Source organism: Rhynchophorus ferrugineus, unplaced genomic scaffold (genome assembly GCF_030347505.1).
Source record: "Rhynchophorus ferrugineus isolate W39M unplaced genomic scaffold, kcgeb_rfMv2 rfM1, whole genome shotgun sequence".
NCBI classification, from domain to species: domain Eukaryota; kingdom Metazoa; phylum Arthropoda; class Insecta; order Coleoptera; family Curculionidae; genus Rhynchophorus; species Rhynchophorus ferrugineus.
This window is the reverse complement of record NW_027472580.1, coordinates 49,415,528-49,441,306: the sequence shown is the minus strand read 5'-3', so window position 1 is coordinate 49,441,306 and position 25,779 is coordinate 49,415,528. Positions and strand designations below refer to the sequence as shown.

General features: G+C 31.3%; 5 protein-coding genes across 9 annotated transcripts in view; 2 read left to right on the top strand and 3 right to left on the bottom strand.

Annotated features, from left to right (window-relative positions):
* On the top strand, positions 1 to 2,554 carry Vps20 (Vacuolar protein sorting 20). Of its 2 annotated transcripts, none has more exons than XM_076407188.1 (6): positions 1 to 41; positions 1,516 to 1,607; positions 1,660 to 1,769; positions 1,824 to 2,064; positions 2,119 to 2,275; positions 2,331 to 2,554. In XM_076407188.1, the coding sequence occupies exons 2-6, from the start codon at positions 1,542 to 1,544 to the stop codon at positions 2,375 to 2,377; spliced, it is 621 nt and encodes a 206-aa protein (XP_076263303.1). In that variant the 5' UTR covers positions 1 to 41; positions 1,516 to 1,541; the 3' UTR covers positions 2,378 to 2,554. The 2 variants fall into 2 exon arrangements, with proteins under 2 accessions (XP_076263303.1, XP_076263293.1); XM_076407178.1 differs by lacking the exon at positions 1 to 41 and adding an exon at positions 1,345 to 1,455.
* Positions 364 to 1,220, bottom strand: Rrp40 (exosome complex component Rrp40). 2 transcript variants are annotated; one of them, XM_076407165.1, is made up of 2 exons: positions 906 to 1,042; positions 364 to 852 (listed from the first exon to the last, which is right to left on the bottom strand). In XM_076407165.1, exons 1-2 carry the CDS (start codon positions 967 to 969, stop codon positions 386 to 388), a joined length of 531 nt encoding a protein of 176 aa, XP_076263280.1. In that variant the 5' UTR covers positions 970 to 1,042; the 3' UTR covers positions 364 to 385. The 2 variants fall into 2 exon arrangements, with proteins under 2 accessions (XP_076263280.1, XP_076263268.1); XM_076407153.1 differs by having other exon boundaries at positions 364 to 1,220.
* Positions 2,555 to 3,571: 1,017 nt separating the features above from the next.
* Positions 3,572 to 5,129, top strand: LOC143198109 (phosducin-like protein 3). 2 transcript variants are annotated; one of them, XM_076407115.1, is made up of 4 exons: positions 3,572 to 3,693; positions 3,850 to 4,236; positions 4,544 to 4,733; positions 4,786 to 5,129. In XM_076407115.1, exons 2-4 carry the CDS (start codon positions 3,853 to 3,855, stop codon positions 4,962 to 4,964), a joined length of 753 nt encoding a protein of 250 aa, XP_076263230.1. In that variant the 5' UTR covers positions 3,572 to 3,693; positions 3,850 to 3,852; the 3' UTR covers positions 4,965 to 5,129. The 2 variants fall into 2 exon arrangements, with proteins under 2 accessions (XP_076263230.1, XP_076263239.1); XM_076407124.1 differs by lacking the exon at positions 3,572 to 3,693 and having other exon boundaries at positions 3,718 to 4,236.
* Positions 5,130 to 9,136: 4,007 nt separating this feature from the next.
* Positions 9,137 to 11,316, bottom strand: LOC143198103 (uncharacterized). Its single transcript, XM_076407101.1, has 2 exons — positions 11,060 to 11,316; positions 9,137 to 10,981 (listed from the first exon to the last, which is right to left on the bottom strand). The coding sequence occupies exons 1-2, from the start codon at positions 11,241 to 11,243 to the stop codon at positions 9,282 to 9,284; spliced, it is 1,884 nt and encodes a 627-aa protein (XP_076263216.1). The 5' UTR covers positions 11,244 to 11,316; the 3' UTR covers positions 9,137 to 9,281.
* Positions 11,317 to 11,873: 557 nt separating this feature from the next.
* LOC143198092 (integrin alpha-PS1) overlaps positions 11,874 to 25,779 on the bottom strand; it is a 174,664-nt gene continuing 160,758 nt past the window's right edge. For both annotated transcript variants that reach the window (XM_076407080.1, XM_076407092.1), the window contains 12 exons: positions 24,372 to 24,546; positions 21,085 to 21,296; positions 20,812 to 21,022; positions 16,785 to 17,076; positions 16,351 to 16,586; positions 15,396 to 15,793; positions 15,130 to 15,287; positions 14,836 to 15,062; positions 14,544 to 14,776; positions 13,687 to 13,925; positions 13,411 to 13,629; positions 11,874 to 13,323 (listed from right to left, as the gene is read on the bottom strand). In XM_076407080.1, the coding sequence (XP_076263195.1) occupies positions 13,108 to 13,323; positions 13,411 to 13,629; positions 13,687 to 13,925; positions 14,544 to 14,776; positions 14,836 to 15,062; positions 15,130 to 15,287; positions 15,396 to 15,793; positions 16,351 to 16,586; positions 16,785 to 17,076; positions 20,812 to 21,022; positions 21,085 to 21,296; positions 24,372 to 24,546 (2,816 nt within the window). In that variant the 3' untranslated portion in view covers positions 11,874 to 13,107. The remainder of the gene's footprint in view (positions 13,324 to 13,410; positions 13,630 to 13,686; positions 13,926 to 14,543; positions 14,777 to 14,835; positions 15,063 to 15,129; positions 15,288 to 15,395; positions 15,794 to 16,350; positions 16,587 to 16,784; positions 17,077 to 20,811; positions 21,023 to 21,084; positions 21,297 to 24,371; positions 24,547 to 25,779) is intronic.

The window sequence follows — 25,779 nt, the reverse complement described above, 5'->3', positions numbered from 1 at the left end:
CTCCAAATTATCGTTCATCCTTCCGTGTCAGACTACCTTAGGTAATCTTTAATTCCGCAGAAATATAATTTTTTCTTATTTTAATTTACCTATATAACAAAGATAGACATAGTAATGATAAGAGAAATGATTTAGGATCATGCAATTTTACATGATTTTGTCTACTGATGACGTAACCTTGACTTTTGACCGGCCTCGGGTAATTTGCCAAAATTGTTTTTTAAAATATAACTCTTACTTAGAATAAGTGGTTTGTAATTCTTTCCCTATACAAAATTATTTTATTATAAAGTCAAAAATATTATTTACTTGAAATATTTGTCTTTTAAATTTAAAGATCTTTAATAAGGTTTAATAAATAAATTAGAACAAAATAGCATTTATTTTATTTCAATTGTCTACAAATATTAGTAATAACTTGATCACTTTGGTTCTTAGCTTCTTCAAACATCTTACATAATGTTAACATCTCCTTAGTTTGATTCGCTCTAAACCATATCTTTCCATTAACACCCACCACAATCTCATATGGGAATTGTCTTCCTAATGTACGTAATAGAGGATTTTCAGCATTCAATAACATTTGTGTAAGTTTCTGATTAGTGTTAATTAAAAATCCATTATTTGGTAGGACACCTAGTCTTCCTGCTTTATAATACTGATCAATGCAGACCAATTCTGGTTCCATTTCTTTATGAGCATTTAGAACTTTGGCATAAACAATATCTCCTATGTTTACATCAGGTTTAATTTTCTTTGTGGCCCCTTCAAAAGCTAACATTGAAAGTGAAGCACTTTCCGCACTTCCTAAATCAACCCTAAGTGTATCACCAGATTTCTTTGTTATTATTCCTACAACTAAATCGGTTTTTTTTGGCACATATCTATTATTGCGACTTTCCAACCAGTATGTATTTGGTGATCTAAAACAGAGGTATCCTGCTTGTGAAGCCACAAGGCAATTCGCATCTTCTTCACATCTACATAAGCCTGGTCCTATTATAGTTTCTCTGTCTTTAGATTTAATATCTTTAATTATCTCTCCAGGTAGATAATAATTGCCTACTACAACTCTATTCATTTTTAAAAATGTTTAAAAGCTAAAGTGAAGTTGATAACCTCAGATTAGGAATGCAGAAAAAATATGGCTATATAGTTATATCTTATATTTTCTTCTAGAAATATCGACATTTATGGCCGATATATATCGATATTTTTTGAGCCGATATTTGTTGATATTTTTTCAAAATAAATTAAACACAATTTTTAATAAACTTTTAATTTTGGTACTTAATTTTAAATGCGCACCTTTTTTTATATAGATATAACGAAATATGGCAAAATTTTTGGTGGCAAACACCCCTACCTCAGGTTACCAAGTTCTTCTTCGTACTAATTTTAACCAAAATAAAAAAGAAGATAGCTATGGCAAATTCTAATCAGCTGTAATAATTAGTAAATATACATATGACAGCAAATGAGTGCTTAGGTTTTAATACACTATTAAGTGATTAGTTTTAGATAGTAGACAAATACAAGTTATGGGTATAATATTTGGTAAAAAAAAACCTGCAAGTAGGATAACAGCGCAAGACAAGGCAGTTCTGGTAAATAATTAGTAAATATATAGCAGATTTAAATGTATATTTGTATTTCTAGCAACTAAAACAACAGAGAGATAAATTACACCAATATCAGGTTAAAATTGAAAATAGTTTAGTATCAGATAGGGAAATAGCAAGAAAACTTTTAGCAAAGGGACAGAAGGAGTATGATTGTGCCTTATATGAATTAGTCTTAGATATGTCAATATGCTGTTTTAGGCGTGCTAAATTACTTTTAAAGAAAAAACGTTATCAAGAACAATTACTAGCAAAAACTGATGGTCAGCTTGAAAATCTTGAAAAATTAGCACATGATATTGAATATGCCCAAATTGAATTACAAGTTGTTGAGGGTTTAAAACAAGGAAACGAAGCTCTAAAAAGAGTCAATGATGCTATTAATATAGAGGATATTGAGAGAATATTAGATGAAACAAGAGAAGCAAAAGAAAAACAGGATGTTAGTTTGTCTATTATTATTTTCTTTTTTGCTATTAATGTGTTATTATTTAAGGAAATATCAAGCTTATTAAGTGGAGTTTTAACTGAAGAAGATGAACAAGCTGTAGAAGATGAACTAGCTGACATTCTAAAGCAACAATTACCAGAAGTTCCTTCATCCAGAATTAATGAAAGTGAATTCATTGAAGAGGAAGAACTAACTAAAAAAGGTATAATTTTTAAACACTTCATTGAATAGTTTTATTCCATAAGTATTTATTGTAGATAAATCTATGCAAAAGAAACCAGAACCAGTTGCTTTAGAAGCTTAAAATAATTTGAAATTATAACCGTTTATGTACTACTCAGTACTGAGTAGAATTAAGATACAAGAATTTATTTGATTACTACTGTATACCCTCATTGTTTTTTTTGTTTTATTAAAGTAACATTAGCATCATATTTTTTACACATTTCATGTAGAATTAAATAAAGCTGTTAAATTATAATATATACTCTTTAATCTTAAAGTGACAATTGTAGAACCATAAAAGAAACAGTGTAACAATGCTGAAAAGAGATATGTATAGCTGATATTCTTCCAGAAAAATATAATTTTTAATAAACCTTTATATTCCTAAAGATTTTTCAAAAACATCCCTACTTTTTAAAATTCTTAAAAAATATGGAAAGAATATCATCATTTATTATTGCAACCACAAAAAGTATATCGATATTTAAAATAAAAATATTGATATTTCGACCATAAAATATCGAATCTTTAAACAACTCATAGTATCGATATTTTCAATAAACCTTAAAAATTAAGTATCAATTTAAAAAGAATGTTAAAAATAATTAAAAGGTTTAACACATTTTTTTAAAAGTTGCTGTTCAGGAAAATATAATATCGATATTTTAGACAAAATTTTATTTACAATGTTGTAACTCTTTCGATGTTTGTTGTATATAATATTTTGAATGTTAAAGTTTCTGTCGCTGAATCTTCAAATTTGAATATAATATTGAGATATTGGTAGCCAACGCAATTAAGAAGAGAGGACGGCCTTTCTACCACTGTTAGGTCGTGTCGTAGGTTCAAATTTCACCGGGGCATTGTTATACAAAATGCATAACTATAACACATAATTGTTAAAAGATTGTGCCAACAAGAATTCTAATTATCGAAAGCGCCGAGTGCGACAAAACCCATATGAAGCGTTTTAGCACACATTTAAAATTATGTTATTTCAAATTTAAAATTCACATTCATTTTTAATCATATCAATCAGAAGGATTAATAATTTTTAATTACAGAAATAACAATTATTCCGGGTACATTAGATACGTGAAATGTCGTAAAGTATTTTTTTTAAATTAATCATCTTGCCTATTATTATTTTCATAGGACTATTTTTTGACTATCGAATTGATGGAATGTTTGAAGACTATCGATTAATTTTTCTTCGATAGTTTTGAACGTTACATAATAGAGATGTCGGATAATAAATAGCTATATATCGAAAAGAAAATTGGGTGAAATATATCGATATTTTTCGGTGTCCTTACTACATAAAACTAATGAGAAGGGTTAGGTGTGGGTGAGGACCTAGACATTTTTAAAAATATATTTAATTTGGAACACCCGGTAAGAAAAATTAAGTTTATTACGTTTCTTGAGTTAATAAATTACTGTGTAATTGATGTTCGATTTTTATTGAACCAAAATATTTATCTTTTGTAACAATTGTCAGTGTCTAATCGATTTTTGGGAGGAATACTCATATTTTTGTTCTAATATTAGAAAATGGATGCTCAATTACTAAATGTTACAAAGGCCATAGAAAGACAAGTCGATGCTGCTATAGAGCAAATAGATAATTTAGATGTAAATGACTTGGAGCAGTTACGGAAAAATCGAATTAAGGAGCTTCAAAAACAAGAAGAAAGGAAAAAGGAATGGCTTCTTAATGATCATGGGAAATATGAAGAACTTCCAGAAGAAAAAAGTTTTTTTGACGTTATTAAACAGTCAGACAATGTTGTTATTCATTTTTATAGGAATTCGTCAGAGAGATGTTTAATTGTGGATAAACATCTAAAAGTATTAGCCCCAAAGCATTTAGAAACAAGATTTACTAAACTTAATGCTGAAAAATGTCCATTTTTAGCTGAGAAATTAAAAATTAAGGTAATATATTATGTTGTGCATTATACAGTCTTTATAATTACAAGAGTGTAATTATACTGATAATGTGGATAATCATCTTAAACTGTATTATGTCTGGTTATTTTCTGAAGAGGACCTCTATATTGTTTACTTGTTAATGATTAGGCCTCAGTAATTATAGCGCTGTATATAATGCTTATCGACTGTAATTAGAAACCAAGGATTGAATTTAAGTGCTCAGTTTAAGCAATAAGTCCACCTATTAAATATACAGGTTGTTAATGGGACAGTAAATATTCTAATTAAGAATTTTTATTTTGTATTTTAGGTAATTCCAACAATAGTACTTATTCAAAAAACTATATTGGTTGACAAAATAGTAGGTTTTACCCAATTAGGAAACAGAGATGACTTTACTACAGATATATTGGAATGGCGTATAGCACAAAATAACATTATCAACTATGATGGTGATCTTAGCACACCTCCTGATCAACAACCATCCAAAACAGCTAAAGGTATTTTTAGCTTTCTGCAATTCAACATTGTTAATAATGTTTAAATTATCAGGGTACAACAAGAAAATTAGAGATAGTTCATACAACAGAGAAGATGATGATCTTGATATTGAAGAATATGGTTTAAAAAATGACAATGCAAAAATGGATTATTTAAGTAAACCTATGTGTCCTGTTCAGTCAAATGAGTTGACACCAGAAGAATTGGAAGAGTTAGATTTATTAGACTAGTACTTACATATTTTATAAATTCAACAGCAGTTAACAATATATTTTAATAAGAATATTGATGAACAAAATGAAATTTTACATCATCATGAATATTCAGTAACATTAATTGAGTATAATTAACTACACTATAAATGATTCCATTTTTTAATACATTTGCGATTTAAACTATTTTGTTTATTTTAGAACCTTGCTATTTTATATTTAACATGGAAAAATGTATATTCTTGAAAGTCGTTTATAATAAAATAACATTCAAAATTATTTGGGATCAAAGATGTCTACGTAGGCGCCGTTATCAATTTTATATTGTAAGTCTTTACATGATTTTGCTAACTGATCTTCAGCATGTATAGGGTCATTATTTGGTATAATCTTGAATAAATTTTTTGTAACTGGAATATTTGGTGGTGGCGTTTTAGTCCTAAGAGGTGTTTTAGGACGAGGAGGCAATATTTTTTGAGCTTTTTTTGGATCATATTCTGTAATAAACGGTTTAATCATGTCAAAGTGTTTTTCTGAGAGGGGCAGGTTTCTTATGTCGCAGTTATCAGACTCTCCTATTTTGAATTGTTCAAGTTCCTGCAATTCTGATGGGCTCAATTTTATTAAACAATCATTTTCTTCGGCATCTTTACCAAATGCTCTATAAATAGCATCATATTTCTTGTCTTGGGCTCTGGCTTCAGCAATATCCTTTGGAGTGAGACATCCTACTACATTGCTGTTTTTAGAGGTAGTGGTTATTCCTTTATTTTTTAGAGTTGATTTTGTTACACTTCCTATTTTTTTTTGGTTTACATTGGGTTTTGTAGTTTTTTTTTGTTCAACCTTTGGTTGAGGTGCGACTGGTTTAGTTCCCTTTACTATAGTTTTATTTGCAGCTGGTCTACTTGGAAGTTCTTTTGGTTTTGTTTTATTTGAAATAGCAGGTTGAGTACCTTTTGGTTTGGTTGGTTGGTGTACTTGTTTAACTTGTGGTTTTTTTTGAATCTCTTTGGCTTGGTTTTGAAATGTAGCTGGTTTACTTTGGGTTTCTTTTGATTTTATTTGAGGTGATTTGCTTACTGATTTATTGCTTGCTGGTGTTTTTGGCACTGGTACTGGAGTAGGGTTTGTCTTTCCTGTCGGTAACGACTTGTTAAGTGTTGTTATTGAAGATGTATTCACTGAACTTGCTTTAGGTTTCACTTCTGCACGTGCTATAGGCATTGTTAGGGTCAGGCTTACACTGTGATATTGAAGTCGGTGATGAAACTGACACTATATTCGACCGTTTAAATGTTTTGTTTTTTAAGCTGAATACATATAGAACGTTCAAATAACATTTTTTGTACCCTCACTTAACTGCTAACAATTATTTATAGTTACAATATCAACTTTTTATACCGTTTTATGAGTGTTACTTTCCACATTAGTTTCATCATTTTAATGTTGTACTAAGGAAAGTATTTTTAAATTTTTTTACACGTATATTTGTATTCAAGATGACGTTATTTGTTGGTTTCATTTATAACAATTATGAATATTGTAACAATGAATTCAAGCTTCAGTTGTTCAATTTCATTATTTTTGTTTATCATTAGTAACTGTTCTTCAATTTTCTAGTCAGCATTGTTTCATGTGGAAAAGACGGTACGGCATTAGGCTATTTAAGAGTCGGTTCATTCATATATCTTAAAACTGCATCGGTGAAAGTTAATAATCATAAGTGATAATAATATCTTAGTTAATATGATGGATAGTGTAAAACACCTGAGTTGAGCAGGAATAAAAGTGTGTAGGAATAAAAGAACACAATATCTTCGGAATATTCCTTTTATAATTCAGTAAAATTCAACGAAATTATTTTTTATTAAAAAGTATTTCATTAAAATAATTAACGGGGCTAATATTGGCTTTTTCTTTGAGTGGAATATAGATAGAATAGATACAACTGGACCAACTGGTTATGCTTTTGCAAAAAACAGCAACAAAGTTTTTTTCTGTATCGTCCTGCCAATATCTCTAAGAGATCTATTTAACCACACCATTTTGTTTTAATAAGTACATATTAGATAAATATAAGTAACTTTTTGACAGTCACAATATTTCAAAATGTTACCATATATTAGTAAATTTAAAGAGCGAGTAAGCAAATATCTGCGAGACTGGATCTTAATATTATGATAATTATGTTCAACTTAGTTTAATCTGTCGAAGACAGCATGTTTTACTTTTAATATTATAAACAATATATAAACAGAATATAATATTGAATCCATTCTAGATAAAGCAACCATCGTTATTGCATCCGCTATCATTAAAATGTCACTTTGACAGATATACAGCAGTTGATTTTTTTCTATGGTTGAAATCAAATGAAACATTTTTAAAAATTGCTGGAACATTTTCGGAGCTACCTACCGAACCTAATTGTGACTATAAACCATTCTTGAATCCTCATAAAAATTTCATCAAAATTCAATTACATACATAATACAGAGTTCAATTACATACACTCGGACAGAAGAATTATATATGTGAAGATAGAGGATGCGAATAAATTATCAATTTTTTAGAAATGTTACTCTTATCAAAACTGGTTTTCTATATTAATCGCTAATTTATTTATAATAATCTTAAATTAATTTTCATTAACTATAAATCATCCGTAAAACTTTTCATAGCACTTGCTCACTATTATAAAATTTCCCAAGTCCTCATCATCTAGTAGCTGTAGAGTTGGTCCAAAAGTCTAGATAAAATTTATTATTTTAGATTGTATTTTGACTATGAAAATAGAAACCATTGAAAATGTATTTGGCATCTGTAATCTTGAAGGGACGGCAATAAAATCATGAAATAAAAAAACTAAAATATCTGATTATACCTGGAATTTTTGTATTTATTGATGTGTGATGAAGCCGTGTTAAAAATTTGTAAGAATATTTCGTAACATTTTTGTATGGTTTTGGGCAAAATATTAAAAATTGTTCACAATTCCATTTATTTTTTGATATTAACTAAAGCATTATATTTATAAATTTTTAGCGTTTTCTGTTCTAAGTGAAATTATTTCAGAAAAGGAAAAGCCAAGCATCATTATCATGGCTCTACAATCATAAAATATAACATTAAGGTGTAATTCAATCTTTAATGTCAATATTCTCTGCGTGGAATTGGACTGATTCATTAATTATTGCATCTTTCAATTAAAGAAAATACCTATCTAGAAAATGTATTTTGCAACCGATCTCTGCAAGTTATTTAGAAGTTGAAAATGTAAAACTGAATAGTATGCATTAAAAAATTAAAATTAATCTTGAACTAGATGAGATGTGATTAATCACATTTTAAAAATCCATTGGCCCAATAAAAGTTTACAAAAGGCTAATTAACTTGGTATAATTATCTGCTTAATTAAAAGTGATTGTCCAAAAGGCCAGAGTGCAAAATCAGACAAGGAAAATATCCCAGTCGTGTTTTAAGTCTGGGTAAGACCGGATGTTTTCTGGGATAATTTCTACGGTGGTCAGTCGGTTGGACCGTGGTAGAGCCCGCATTAAACGGTAGGTCCAGTTCAAATAAAAGCATCGTTGGTAAAAGGAGCCATAGAATATGACAAAAAAAAATTAACAAACATTGGCGAAATTAAAATTGTACTTTATTTGAACATACCGAACAATTTTAAATATAAAATTACATTCAAGATGTAAATATTGACAAATAATGGGTAGGTTTCTTAATGTTTTTGGGAAACAATAAATAATATTATTTTAAAGGATTTTTAAATAATTATAAGTTTTTAAAACTATTTTCACTTTTCATTAGATTAATATATTTATTATTATTAGATATTGTTAATATTAAGATATATATTATATATATTTTATTAAGATAATTCTGCTGTTAAATTTTGATATGTTCATTTTAATATTTTAATTATTTTGAACGAAAAATAGAAATATATACATACTAATTAAATGTTAAGATTAAACGGATCTCTACAAAAAACAATGATGCTTATGTGAAAGGCAATCTAGTGGTGCAAGAGAAGGTACATATTGTTAAGAGCAACCGACTTGCTATGCTTGAAGCCATTTTTACTTGAATACATATTTGAAAACTTAAAAGTGATGTCTTTTCAGGATGGAGTCATAAAATCTTATCAGCTCAAAGCAATCCGAGACAAAGTCTTTAAAATAGGTTGATATTATTTTTGCATGTGCGTCGTCATAAAATTTGTTGTAAATTTGTAAACGTATTTTCTTATAGGAACTCTTCTTATAGGAACGGAAGTTAAAACTAATTCTATGTACCGGAATCAGTTACATGATGTTACATGCCAAGCTGTTCTCTGGTCATGGGAAATGTTTTTATCTCATTGTCTTTGTCAGTATTCGCAAAAAAATCTTCAAAAATCTCATATTCCGATGGGCTCAATTTTAGAAAACAATCATTTTCTTTGGGATACTTAGCAAGTATTTCTTTTTCGTCATATCCTTGATCCCGTGCTCTAGCAACATCGATATCTCTTTGGGTAAGTAATCTGACGGTAATTTTTCCTGATTTTATTTGGGGAATGTATTGTTTCTTAACACTCCCTACCGCTTTTTGGCCTTCGTTATGTTTTGTAAATGGCGCGGATGTTTTTTTATGTTCTACTTTTTCTTGGGGTATAGCTGGTTTAGTTTCTTTTGGTTTTATTTCAACGGGTTTAGTCTGATTTGAAATTTGAAGTTCTTTCGCATTCAGAGATCCTTTTGGTTTGGTTTCATTTGTAGCAGCTGTTGTATTCTGAGGTTTTTTTGGTTCAGTTAAATTTGGACTAGGAGATGTATTTTGAGGTTCCTTTAGTTTGGTTTCAGTTGGAGTGGTAGATGCATTCTGATGTCCTTTTGGTTTGGTTTCTCTTGGAGTGGCAGATGCATTCTGGGGTTCCTTTGATTTGGGTTTATTTGAATTGGCAGGTATATTCTGAGGTTCTTTGGGTTTGGTTTGATTTGTAATGGCAGACTGAGGTTCCTTTGATGTTGTTTGATTTGGACCTGCAATGTTATTCTGGAATTCTTTTGGCTTGGTTTGATTTGAAGTAGCAGATATATTCTGAGAATCTTGTGATTTGGTTTGGTTTGGACTGGCAGGTATATTCTGAAGTTCTTTAGGTTTGGTTTGATTTGTAGCGGCAAGCTTGTTCTGAGATTCCTTTGATATTATTTGACTTAGATCGGAAGGTGTATTGTGAGGTTCTTTTGATTCAGTTTTATTTGGAGTGGCAGTTATATTTTGGCGTTCTTTTGATTTGGTTTCATTTGAAGCTTCAGGTCTTTTAACCTGAGGTACTTCTAGTTTTGTTTGATTTGGACTGGCAGGTATATTCTGGCATTCTTTTGGTTTAGTTTGCATTGAAGCCGTAGGTGTTTGAAGCTGAAGCTCCTTTGGTTTGGTTTGATTTGAAGCTGCGGGTATTTTAACCTGAGGCTCTTTTGGTTTGGTTTGAATTGAACTGGTAGCTATATTCTGGCATTCTTTTGGTTTAATTTGCATTGAAGATGTAGGTGTTTTAAGCTGAAGCTCCTTTGGTTTGGTTTGATTTGAAGCTGCGGGTATTTTAACCTGAGGCTCTTTTAGTTTAGTTTGAATTGGACTGGTAGCTATATTCTGGCATTCTTTTGGTTTAGTTTGAATTGAAGCCGCAGGTGTTTTAACTTGATGCTCTTTTGGCTTGGTTTGATTTGAAGCTGCGGGTGTTTTAACCTGAGATTGTTTTGGTTTGGTCTGACTTGGAACTATAGATATTTTATTTTTAGTATCATTTGGTATTATATGTTTTAAAGCTACCGATGTTTTAACCTGAGTTTCTTTTGATTTTAATTGATTTGAAATTGCGGCTGGTTTATTATGAGTTTCTTTTGTTTTAGTTTGACTTGGAACTGTGGGTTTTTTATTTTGTGATACTTTTATTTTTGCTTGAGTTGTGGCTGTAGACGGTATCTTCTGAGATTCCTTTGGTTTTGTTTCAACTTGTTTTGAAGGTCCTGCAAACAGTTTATTTTGAATTTCATTTTGTTTCGGTTCAAGTTGTTTTGCTTGACTTTGGAGTATCACTGGCTTACCTTGAGTTTCCTTTTGTATTATTTTAGATGTTTTGTTGTATGATTTATTGATGGCTGCTGTTTTTGGAGCTGCTAAAGATATACCCTTTTGATTTTCAGTCGCCGACAGTTTATTAAATTTTTTTACCGGCGAATTCTTCGCTGTATTTGGCTTGGAGTTCACTTCAGCGTGTGCTATAGGCATTTTCGGAGACACTTGTTTAATCTTATCAAATATAGGTTGTTAACGGAATAAGTAATATTAAATGGTTAGTATTTTCTATTTATAGCTTTAAGCTGAATATATATAGGACGGTCAAAGTAAAAAATATGTAAAATTGTATTAGTAAAACGAATGATAATACAATTTTTATATTCATGTTATCGAATAAAATATGCATATTATACTAAAATTTTATACTAAATTATAATAATTATTTATTGAAATTAGGGACACTTGACAATTATATATGCTTTTCTATGGTATTTTATAGTTCATCTTGTATAAACCAAATATTTGTTACTTAAAAAAAATGTTTAGGTTATTTCATTTTCATCATTCTGTGAAAAAACTTTTTGTTAGTCAAGACAAATGTCATTAAATATAATATTTTTTTTGTGATGAAATATGTCAAATAATTTACGTTTAATAAATAATGTATACTTAATATTCATTTTAATGTCGATCATATAAATAGTTATAAAAAGTTATAAACATTTGACACAATTATATATATTTTAATTTCTTGTATATAGACCGCTGATACTTGAAGCTAAACTAATCCAATATAGATCAATATATAGCATATATTTGGGCAATAAAATTAAAAACAAATTTTTGGTATAAAAATGTTTATTATGTATTCTTGCTTCCTCTTATTGTAGTCGTGTGTAATCTAATACTTTAACCTAAAATCTATTAAAATCTGCTGCTAATTGTATTGTATATGCGATACAACAAAACATATTTGAAATTATTTACAATCTATTTACATAAACATGTGAAAATTGGCATTCACTAAATTAAGGGATCTGGTATAGAATGAATCTGTTATGCAACAATTATAAATTCGTCTATAAAATGTTCAATTTTAAAAAATATTCTCATTGTTAAAATAATATACCTTAACTTTAAGAATAATTTAAGATACGTTACTTTTAATTCAAATGAGGTAATTTTTTTTGATGAAATAAATAAATGTTATAGATTAATTAATGTTATAGATTATTTGTTATAGAACTAAGGAACAAGTCTTTTATTGAACACTTAAAAAGTTTAAAAGCTAATCTAAATATGATCTTAAGTACCAAATTTTAAATCATTATTTACAATAAAAACTAATTTGTATTTCTTATATTTTTCAGCATAGCTTCAGCAGCACCACAATAATCTAAATAACAAATAAATAGATTTAAACATTTAACGTTACCAAAATCGTATCACATTTTCAACAAAAATATTTTACATTTTTTTAGGAATCTAACATTTTTTATTTCAAAAATATTTACTCTTTTAATCGTTCTACTGCAACACTAATAAAAAAACTTAAAATAATTCAAATATTAATTGAATAAATTCATTTATAAATCCCTCCAATAAAACAGCCCGTCATAGATGACATCAAATATATTGCTAATTGCAGTTTGTAGAAATATAAAATTCGTTTTAAACCTGGACCGAATTTTTCCTTCTCTTTTAATCTTAGTTAAAAAGAAATAAAATACTGTCTGATGCATCGGAATATGTTAACGAATGTGGATCATGCTGCCATACATCTGTTATATATTATATATGTATAATGTATAATTCTTTAAAACATTAATGATAATAATTAGAATTTATAAATCTGTAAACGTTGCATATACAAATTTTAAGATGATGTGAGCAACATTGCCGGCCGGCTATTTTATTGGACAAACTATATATTTTCAGGGGTAAATATTTTTGAATAGTACAATATTATTTGGAATCAATAAATACTCGATTTTAAAGTCGTTTTGTAACCGGGTGGTTTTTAAAACGCAAATAAATAATCAGTTTGGTTAATAGGTCAAGGCACAATTTCGAATTATGAGTCATGTAGTAAATTATCACTTTCATCTTTGACCAAATTACCAGATAACGTATGATCGGACACTCGTTTTCGATTGAAAAATCCGCATTTTTTCAATATGACTACTAGTACAATGAGCAATAATATACCTGCTACTATTGCTCCACCAATAACCCACCAATTCAGCGACTTGAATTTAGCGATATTCGATGGGTATAGCAAAGTTTCAGTCTGAAAAGTGTTAAATAATTAAAAAGTTAGTAATTAATAAAAGTATTTCACTTCAAAGAATATATAGAAATAAATAGGAATATTTACCACATAGGAAGAATATTGGACATCCTTTACTTTAAAACTGGCGTCCATATTGATAATTTCACCAGTGGATTTAATGGAAACCCAATCAACATTAGGATAGTCCTCAACCAAGGTAGCATTCCAAATACGAGAGTTAATATCTATTGTTAGATGATTATGTGTTTTTAATGAGTCAATATAACAAATGATATCAATGCAGTGTGCATTGTTTTGACAGTCCTAAAATCAAAACAGTATATTAATAAAACATTATCTGACAAAGTATCAAAAAATTACCATGACAACTATATTGCGTTCAATTCCTTCCTTTGTTAGCTTTATAGGTTCCGCAACTCCTGCAGTGTTTCTGCGTTTTCTTAAGGTTTTCGAATCAGAGGTGTTTGATAAATAAAGTGGTTGGTCTTTATATAAATTTTCTGGTTCATTGTTTGATAAGCTATTGTCCAGGTGCTTCAAATCTAGAGGATTCACTACAGCTTTCTCATTGTGGATTATGCATACACTTTGTTCAACACCTGTTATATACAAATTTAAATATAGCAATATATTAATATAATACAGAAGGTTTTTTAATATAGCAGGATCGATGTTTTAAACGTATTGCCTATTATTGATCCCCTAACGCCAAATCATAATGGTGAGTTGTACGATTGTGGCCCAAAGAACATGAGGTGGTAATGCATCCACAAAAAGTTGCTGTTTGGTGTACAGGGTCGGCGGCATCATTGATTCGTATTTTTTGGGAAATTACGTTTGGTTATGCGATCATCTTCATTGTCAACAGATACAGATCGATAGATAGATAGAGCAAGATATATATATTTTTGAATATTTGAACGACTTATATTCCATATATAATGCCACACATTGGCCTTTAAAATATTTGTTTTCATGTATTCGCCCTTATTGAAAAACCCTGTAGCAAAGATAAATAATGCAATTATTATAATTATGAAATGTTACAAAACAACAAACATTTCACGGAGGGAAGTGGCCACTTCCATTCTGTCTAATATAAACACGCCGTTCCTTGACCACTACTATACACAGTCGAATCAGTCGAGCAACATATATACTTCAAGCCATGTCATTTTTGATGTAAAGCTAATTATCGCTTAAGTGATTTTACATACCTTTAACTACTGGCAATTCTTCCAGGTATAACAGCCATTTACCCTCTTCATCGTTAGCTGTAGGCCTGACTTGGTAAGGCCATTTAATATGGACTTGGAATGATGGTAAATCCCATTCTCCTCTATTGTCGATAGTATACTCATGAGTAACGCGCGCACCAATGTCTTCTAAATACCGCATGGCCGACTCGCCAACTACTTCTCCGCCAAAAAATAGATTTGTTGTTCCTTTACTGAAAGAAAATTAACGTTATTGTAATTACAATTCTATAATATACAATATTTTAGATACCCTGTAAAGATAAAATCTGCGACTTTATGAAGTACAGCTACAATATTCGATTCTGTATTTGGTGATAATTCTTTCGAAGTAGAGTTGACTTTTAAGTTGATATTTAATTTGGAGTCCTTTGGTGAATCTGTTATTTGAAACCGAAGGTTCAACAGCGCACTAGTTTCACCATGGAATGGATTTCCCAAGTCACATACTACTCCACTGTTTTTCAGGAAACATTTAATCTTAAATTGACGTTTGAATTAATTTTCAAGTCTATTCCACAACTAAGATATTCTGTATAAAATTTACCTGACTATCTTTCGTTTGTACATTTACAAAACTTAGCGTTTTTGGGTGTGTTACAAATAATTTTGCTTCATAAGCGGATTCACCGCTATTACTGATGTTTGCGGTGATGACGAACATTTGGCTTAGAGAATCAACTTTGTATTCTCCATTTTCATTTTCTATAAAACAATATTATGATTTTAAGATCCAATATATATATTTTGAATTCAATAAATTTTAATTTATTTACTATATGATATGGTTTTATATTTACATGTTGTACTTACCAGTTAGGTTCATATGAGCGTCCAATACCAAATGACTCTCGCAAATGTCGTCATTTCCGCAGTTCTTTTGGAAAGTAGCTTCAAACTGTGCCAATGAGCTTTTATTCAAAATGGCGGAATGATATTGATCTTTCTCAAGGGTATATTTAACATCAAATTTAATTGGTGATAATATGTCACTAACACCCTCTTTTAGATAGACAGTTACATTCTGACAATGAAGTTTTTTGAAATCTGTTACATGTACTGTAACGGTTTTATGATCAGGCCTCCGGTCCGGATGATTTTCGTCTTTGAACCAAACCCTTAAAAATTTGGCTACCTCATTGATTTCAAATTTAACATCCAGAGGTTCTGAATTTTCACCGCTGATTTGGAAACATGAATCTATGGAGAAACTACGGGGAAATATCTTTATGTTAATTGGAATATTCCGTCCGTTCAATAAAACAGCGAACTCACGTCATCTAAATTGATGACGTTAAAATATTGCAGTATTATCGCAGTCACTCTGAGTTTTAGCTCATTTTGGCTCTAATATAACAAAATTCTAATCCAAATAAAATAATGAAATAAAAATGTCATTAAATATAATTTATTTTAGTATTATTATTTATATAATTTATTTACAAAACAAGCAAAACATTAAAGCAACGTTTACCGGTTATAAATCTATATTTATTATAACTAATATTTTGAATAATTTTGTCCACGTGTGACAACCGATTTTCAAAAAGACGTTTCAACTAATTTTGTAGGCTGATTAGTGCTTATGCGGTTACATGTTTGAACGTATCGGACAGCATTGTATCTCTTTTTAACTAAAAGGAAATATTGCCTGATTCTAAAACGAATTTGCAAATTGCAGTAGGCAATACATTAAATATTTTGAAGACGTGAGTTCACTATTATTTTGAATAGACTATATGTAATATAATGTACTTTGTTTACTTACCAAGTGTGGTTTCTATTTAATGGGTCGTCGGAGCAGCCTTTTTTAGTTACATTAATGTTGTCCTTATCTATGCTACGAATACTGATCTGAATATCTATGATGGGTCTTGTGAGAAAAAGGAGGGCACGTTCGGATTCGTAAGCACCGACCAATAGATCTGGATAACCATTTTTGTCCATATCTAGACCACCACTCAGTGAGTAGCCGAATGTTGTCAGTGTAGGTTTATATAAAATCTATTTAAAAAAAAGATTGTATTTCAACACATTTTTATTGTTATCAGTGCTGGGCATAACCAAAATAATGGATTATGCGCAGTTTTGAAAATTGCATTATTTTATTGCATAACATATTCCTAGAATACATAAAATCCTAATTTAAAACTGCAAAATAATCGACCATTTCGATTATTATTAGACATAAGTGACTGTTACCTGTGAGTATTCATTGGTTAGTCCGTTACTCGAACCTAAGTAAATATACACAGCACCGTGTCCTTCGTAATAGGGCGCGCCTATAGCAACGTCGTTGTAACCATCTTTATTTATATCTCCTATAGATGTCATTGCGAAACCGAATCTGGATCGTTCCGTTCCACGTAAAACGGAATATGGACAGTAATTCTTCAAGTCGGTCAGACAGTCTTTCAGGTTAGTATAAACGTAAACGGATCCGCCGTGAATATCATCGTAGTAGAAAGGCGCTCCCACAAGTAAATCATCAAGTCTATAATATAAAAATGTTAATTCAAATTTTGTTTTGAGCTTGTTTTTTCATAAACGACTAATACTAGGTAGGGGAAAGAGTAATTTCAGCTTATCCTACTGGATGGCTTTAAAGTAACATATATTTAGCAATACTAATTGAATGGATACATATTACAGCGGGTTTGAAAGCTAACAATCCATAGAAAATTCTAGATATAAAAGAAGCATCGGAAGCATTAATCGGCCAAAATTTACTGTGCTTTGAAAATTAAGATTCAAGAAGTTCATTTCGTTATTTTCCAGCTATATGACTTCCTAAAATGGAAAAATACAGCGCAGGCTTTTGAAATTGGTTAGTGTTTATGATGATGAGTGCTTATCTGGATACTAATGCCAGAATTGGTTTGCTCGATGTTAAAAATGGATCTTAGCCGCTTAATCCTTGAAAAAGTATCAGACAGGCATATTTAATCTTGTGACATAACTACGGAACTAAACATCGACCACTCAATAGTTTTGAATCACTTACATAACACTGGACACCAAGGAGTGTCCAATTATGAATCGCTGCTAAAATAAAAATTGATCTCCATTTTTAAAACGGATCATCAGGGAGTTGAAAACAGATCATGGACGATAATAATAGGTGAAGATATCGTAGCTGAAACCCGATCGTAGTCGATCTTGAGATAGATGAAAAGCCCACACCGATCTCAGAAAGGTCCGAGGTCAGAATTGATTAAAAGGAGAAGTACTGTTTCCATATCGTTAGTGATTTGGTATATATTGAAAGGCATTGAGTGGGTTTTATTTTGACACGTTGACAGGCCTGGCCCCATCTGCTAACAATTTGTTTAGATTTCTACAAAATTCTTTTAATGGTGTAAAGCGGGTTTTGGAAGGGTTTGTAAAAATTACTTGGTTCAGCTTTTTCAGTCAGAAATATTCAATAGAGATGGAATTATGGTTTTACGTGAGAGTGTCAGAAGGTCATCGATCAAAACGGCATATATATGAATAGTATTTGAAATTTACATGAATACATTTACGTTGAAAAATATGAATCAACTGAAATTATTTTTAAGAACCATATTGTTTAGATTTTCTTGAATTAATTTAAAATCACCTTTAAATCAAATGAAACTGACATTGAACTTAATCTGTCGACCAAAGAATGAGAAAATCTTCCAAATAAACTTGTATTAAAATAAGTCCCCAAAGTTATAAAAAGTGATGTCAATCCAAAGAGAGCTCCAGGCACCAGCAGTTATAAAACTCACCAGCGTGATTAATGATCTTATCGATTAATTTTACCACAACCAGTAATATTCAAGGTACTTGAAAAAAAAAGGTTAAAAAGGTAAAAGCCCATTATAGAAAAAGAAGTAATATTTATTGTACACATATATTATTACTACAGTCTATTCAAAGTTTTTTTGTATATACGTCATCAAGATGTTTAATGTATTTCCTGCCGTAATTTGTAAATTCGTTTCAGAAACAGGCAGTATTTTCCTTCTCATTTTATTCTATTAGATAAAAAGAGACACACTGCTGTCTGATTAGTTCGAACACGTAAGCGAATGAGCCTGTTATAATGTTAAAGTAAATTATATTTAATAAGATTTTTGTTTAATTATTTTATTTAGATTAGAATTTTAAAGAATATCAAAGCCCAACTGAGCTAAAACACAGCTAGTCACAAATTTAGATGACGTATGTACAAAATAACTGAATACACTATACATATATTTTAATAAAATTTTTCAGAAATTATATTTGGATACTATTTCAAAATTAATTCGTCAGTAGAATGTGACGTCATGGGTTAGTTACGTGATGCCTAAATGCTCAACCAATGAAATCTCTTCCTAATAAAATATTTTCTCTATAGGTGTCTGTAATGATAATTTAAACTAACCAATGAAATGCAGCTAAATGGCGTTCTCAGCAACTTCCTGCTAAGATCACGCAAAACAATGCATATTACGTGAAATAAATTGTAGCATAAATGAAACGTTTGGACTTTTAACATAGCGCTATCTGTTGGATACTTTTTCAATGAAACAGATAAATTACCTTACACCGACATTTGTTAGAATCTTATAGAACTCATAGAATAATTATCACTCTTTGTCTTATAATAAACAAATAAGTTGCAATAAAAAATATTACGACTATAAATTGAAATATAAACTATTCCATCTCTCAAGTTGGGCTAAATTGCACACAGTTTAGGAGTTCATTACGGACAAACAATATCACACGAAATTGGGGTGTCAGTTTCTCTGTGAATTTGGGATTACCTACTTTGCATTACCTGGAGCTTTGAGGTCAGAGTTGGCGCAACGTAGCTGGACCAAGTGTTTGATCCGAAGAGGAGCACTGATCTAATTATGCTCTCATAGAGCATAACTTTGATAGTTGGTGGTAATTTACTACTGCGACATAGTAGCGGGTATAACGTGGAGGAGATTCCGTAGCCTTTTGAAATGACCTTTTTGATGTGAAGGCACCAAGTGAATCGTCTATCGAAAATTAAACCAAGGTATTTTAACCAAGATATGTAACCAAGGAGCTTTTATATTCTTAGGTCTCTTTTGCGATGGAATGCTGTGGCTTGGTTTTTTTGGGGGTTAATTTCTAGTCTCCACAATCTTAGCCATTGAACGGCCGTGGATAGTTGTCTCTGGAGTCTATTTTGCGCGCAATCCGAGAAATGGGAAATGGTGAAGAAGGTAGTGTCGTCCGCGTATTGCGCGGCTTCTACGTTCTTCCTGATTGGAATGTCGGTCATGTAAAGGTTAAAAAGGGCGGTGGCAAGGCGGGAGTCCTGGGGGACTCCAGAGTTGATTGATTTAGTTGATGAAAGCGATTTTTCCACTCTAACTTGGAAGGATCTTTCCGACAAGAATAACCTCAGTAGAATTACCAGGTCTATGGGTAAACCTGCTTTTACGGCTTTATAAATTAAACTTTCATGCCAAAGTTTGTCAAATGCGTTTGTGATGTTAGGGTTTATTTTTTCGTCAGTGACTTTTTGATGTGTACGGCCAAACGAGTGGTCTGATGAGCGCACGAGTTCTGAACCCATGTTAGGTCTGGATTATGTTGATCGTTGATCTGTTGATTATGTTGTTTTGCTCAGCTAAACAAACCAGTTAGGATCCAAGGATCGCAGTTTCTGCAATCTTGGAGATTAAACTAAGCAGGCTGATTGGCCTGTAATCTGAAGGCGAATTGTTTGGTCCTTTTTTCGGGATCACAATTATGTGAGAGTGCTTCCAGATTTTGGAGAAGTGTTGCAGTCGCATGATGGAATTGGGTGTTATTGAAGTTGTGGCAATGCTTATGAGCATTTTGGATGTCTTGAGTGAGCTTGATGATCGCTCCCTCAATTTGTTCTGGGGTTTTGATTATCGGAATGGGTCCTGATTTCAAAAGAATATCTTGGAATTTCTTCCAATCCGTTTTTTAGGGTGGGTTTTGAACAGGGAGTCTCGATGAGGGGGGGTCTCCCACCGTCAGGATGACTGGACGGTTGTCGGAGTCTAGTTCATTGAGAACTTCAATATTGACCGGGTTTGGGATGTTTTCCGTTATGTAAAAATCTATAATACGAGGCCAAGTATTGTTGGATTGGAAATGTGTTGGCTCAGAAGGAATGACCAGGCCTCGACTCAAGTTGAGACTCAGTTCTAGTATGTGGTCGCCGTTGATTGCTTGATTAATATATTTATTTATAATATCTTACCCGTCATTATTGATGTCTACCACAAGTATTTCATATCCAAAACTGGAGGCAAACTGTTCCCCTGTCAGTATTCGTGGGTGGATATTAAGTTCTTCCTGACCTGCTACTCTCTCTAGGAAGAACACTTGTCCCATCATTAGAGACCTAGGAGCGCCGGACACGTACATAGAATTATTTTTGCTTATAAAATACCCTCCAGCCACGCTCATACCTTAACGAAAATGTGAAAAATTAATGTTCAAACTTAACTATACGTAATATAATGAAACTTACCAAGATAACTGTACTTATCGAGAGGTTCGGTATTTTCAGACAAAGGACTCTTGTATATGTTCCTATCTCGTTCTAAGAATTCGCCTTCGATATTCTGGGCGAATAGAGTACCTCTCCAAGTATAAGGACCTGGGGCACCTACCAGAGCAAAACCGTCACCAGCGAAGGAGATGCTCGTTCCTATTTGGCACAAACCATATTGTTGATGTAATCTAAAAATAAAAAGATAATATTGCATAAGAAATATTAATTGTCTAATTTAAGATTAAATAAATTATTCACACAGGAGAGTACAAAGGATATCAATTTAGAAAGATAACTCGTTGGGTGTTGCACAATGGGCAAATATGTTCTTAGGACACACACATTAACTAGTTGGTATATCGGACAGGAAATATAAAACTTCCTATTACTAGTGATGTGGGTATAAAAATCCTCAACTTTTAAATAGAAAGAAGCAACGCCAAGAGAATTGTGAATAATAATTTCCTTTGCATTTATATAATAGGACCTACCAACCGAAGTTTAAACGCTAAATTGTTGCTTAGATACACAGGGGGAATATTAATCTATAACAGACCATTCGAAGATGAAAAAAAAGTACCAATAAATGTCTAAATCATATTATGAAAATAATACGAAGAACATGTTTTGTACTTCCCATTCACAAGGGATGTAGGTAAAATCGTTTCGATTTCAAATTTTGTGTCTATGTGAGAGGTTATTTTTATTTTATTCTATTTTTGTGTATAATTATAAGCAAAGTAGTTGTTATGTCGTTATTTTTGTAGCATTTAAGGTATTATTGGTCATAATATGAGTGTTATATTCCCGGATGTTAAGGTTCAAATAAAATTAATTACTTTCCAAAGGATTCTGCTATAGCGCAGAAACTGATTTCAAAAGTAAATAATGATAAACTTCAGGAAATCTCTTATGAATTCCTACATGAAGTTTTATTATTTGTAATTTTTTGTAGTGTTTTAGCTAATTGTAATTTTAATAGTCTCATTAAAATCTACATCGATAATTAAATTGAAATATATAATTTAAATATATTCACACAATTTATATATCATTTCCCTTAACCTATCGAAAAAGTAAATATGGTTACAAGTTAGATATTAGAATCAGTACTTGCTCTGCCTACGTTATAATCTTCAAAAGGAACTAGAAGTACAAATATCATCCTTATTTCAAAGGAAGTAATTTAATAGGCTTAAAAATTGACCTCTGTAGATGCTTTCGAAACAGACGAATTCCCTCAACTTCATAGTGATAAGAACACAGTGGTCATAAGAACCATATAGTAGAACACCAAACACAATAAGTACTTTTGTTTGATGTACTTTAAAAATGTTTTATACAAATGCTAATTAGTATTTCAATAAAATATAATAAATCCGCTTTGTGCACCCTCAGGTGGCTTGGACGAATAAAACTTAGTTACAAGTTTAATATATAAAGTCAGATCTATATCAGATCTATCAGTATATAAAGTCAGAGAGAATATATAAAGGCAGATCGCATTCTGTCTATTTTGTGATTCAAGTCTGTCTATTTTGTGATTTAAATCTCATAATATGATAATTGGCTACTGAGTATAAAGGTTAAGCAAGCTTTATATTTGTTAAATTAAATTCTTAAAAAAGCAAGTTAACATAAATTAATATATAATCGAATCGAAAATAAAACAAGTTCTGGGTTGGCTTAAGCATAAACTGCTTGACTGTTGTTATCGAAATTCCATTTTAGTCGTTGCTTTTAACTTGACACTGTTTGCCAGTGTTGGCTAAATACAAATCATAAATCATTTTGAGCCACATCAAAAGAAAAAAGATGTTCTGTTCCTTCATTCGTTCATTTGCATATTCAATTCTAATTACAATTTATTTTGCAATCCAATAGCAAGCAAAACTTTGTTTGCGTGTTTTATGCCGATAGTCATCCGAGTGGACTGCATACGACTGTATTGGACTGCGTGGACTGCGTCTGTATTTTGGGATGCGCATGGAATAATTTTCATTGACTACCTTGAAAAAGGAAGATCCATCAACAGCGACTATTACATAGAATTATTGGAACGTTTGAAGGACGAAATCGCCGAAAAACGGCCGCATTTGAAGTAAAAGAAAGTGCTGCTTCACCAAGACAATGCACCGTGTCACAAGTCAGTGAAAACGATGGCAAAAATCCATGAATTGTGCTTCGAATTGCTTCTTCATCCACCGTATTCGCCAGATCTGGCCCCCAGCGATTATTTTCTGTTCTCAGATCTCAAAAGAATGTTCGCTGAGAAGAAATTATCGTCGAATGAAGAGGTGATTGCCGAAACTGACGTCTATTTTGAAGCAAAGGACAAATCGTACTACAAAAATGGTATCGAAAAGTTGGAGGTTCGCTATAATAATCAGTGTATCACCCTTGAAGGGAATTATGTTAAAAAAAAAACTAATTTTGGCCGGGGACTTTTCAATTAACCTGTTAGATAGTGAATTACTCAAGCGAGATCTGACATGGCTTAAGAAGAACCTATACCGTCGAGTTCAGGCGAGAGACAATAAAACGGATGTTCAAACTTAGCAATTACCTATGAAAGTATGGCGTTTAAACATGGTCCGTTAACAAAAGTCGATGACGGCGGTGACAAATCAGTTGATTTTGGAACAATTATCACAATTTGCCAATATTGCAGTTCTTTGAGGTTTCGATTTGAACCACTAGGATTATGTTGTGCTAGCAGAAAAGTCAATTTACCCCAATGGGCAACGCCTTTCAAAGCATTTTTTGCAGAATATTCAACTTTACAACAGTGTATTATAAATGACTCCATTTGGTGCAAATATAATTGAGGCAAGGGATTTCAATCCAAAAAATCATCTAAAAGTTACAATCTAATTGAATACGGTCCTATTTAAGAATATTGATTAATATTTAGTGAACCAAAATTGCGGGTTAAATTCCCAAATAACCACAAATACTAATAAATTAATTTATATGTCACAGATTCGCCATTGTGCAGGAGCATTGTTGTCATTAGTTGATGGTGAATATAAATTTATTCAAATTTGTCAATCGTGTAGCTAGGCGAGAGATTAAAGTACAACTGCAACATCGCTTTCATACTGACAACCAATTGGTTCAATCATGGATGAATTTGGCTACTATTAATGCTTAATAATCAAAAAAGAATACAGGTAATAAGGTAATACAACGTCAACTGATTCTAAAGCGAAAAGTTCGTCGGTTTAGATAGTAATAGTATAAAACAGAAAAGAAATACTTACTTTTCCTTCGGTTGAGTTTTGCAAAATTGTAGGGCTTCATTTATTTTAAGATCACTTTTCAGAAGATAGCAAAGACCTTGGCCATAGTGATTTTTGGAGAGGTCGGGACTCTGGATGTATCGATGAGCACACACCATAACAGCTCCTCCAGGTTTTTGTGATTTGACCGTAACACCTATAATTATAGATTTAAGTGGGTGAATTATTAAAACATATAAAAATTGATTGATTACTATTTAGTGGCTTTAAAGTCGCACATTTCTAGTAATATTTATTCAAAGAAGACAAGAAGATGACAGCATTTTGTAACACTCAGGGTTAATGCGGCAATAATATATATATATATATATATATATATATATATATATATATATATATATATTCAAGTTACAGGTTATCTCATCTTTCCTTATACCCTCTAGTTTGTGTTCCCTTTATTTAGAGTATCTCGTGTCCACTTCCTGGTTTGGAACATCGGAGAGAGCCAAGAACTATGTGGTATCCCCCGAAGAAAACGTTAAATTGGTTCGATCCCATGTATTACACCGACGAATCTACTAAAGTTGTGTAACCAAAAATAATTGGGCTTTAAAAATTGTGATTCCATATTATTTTCAACAAATTTTGCTCAGCTGGCCAATCGTCAATAGACCGACATATCTCATCTCACAACACTACGGAACCAAACATCAACCATAAAATAGTTTTGAATCATTTACATAAGATATCATGGAGACCAAAAGAATCTTGATGTCTGGATTTCATATGAATTAACAGTGACAAATTTAGTGGATCTGTTAAAATAAAATTAGATCGAGCGAGTTTTTAAATAAATTATTGTGGGTTATGAAAAGTGGATCACATACAATACTAATGTGGGAAAAATATCGGCAATGCCCAGTGAAGCTTTAAAAATGGCAGAAGGTGATGTTAAGTTGATAGGTTGAAAACGTGGTGAAACTATTAATTTGAATCTCTATTATCAAAAACCAATGCGACTGAAGCAGGTGATTAAAAAACAACAGTAAAAATTGATCATTTGGAATTTGCTTTCCTTCATAACGATGCTAGACCAAACTTCAATGACTTCAATCTTCAATGACTTTTCACAAATTAAGAGATTGGCTGGGCTTAAGAGCTTAAGTTTTGAGACATCCATTATAGTATTGTATCTGCTCTACAATGCTGACATTGCAACAACAAAAGAAATACTTCTTGGAACCTTTGCTGACGACACAATTATTATCGCAAAAGATATATCTCTGGCTAGGGCAATAGAAAAAGTGCAAGTGGTAGCCAACAAAATCTACAAATGGACGAAAGATTGGAAAATTCGACTTAATAGCTCCAAATCTGTCCACGTTAATTTTGCATTGAGGCGAAATAATAAAAATTTAATTGTATCACT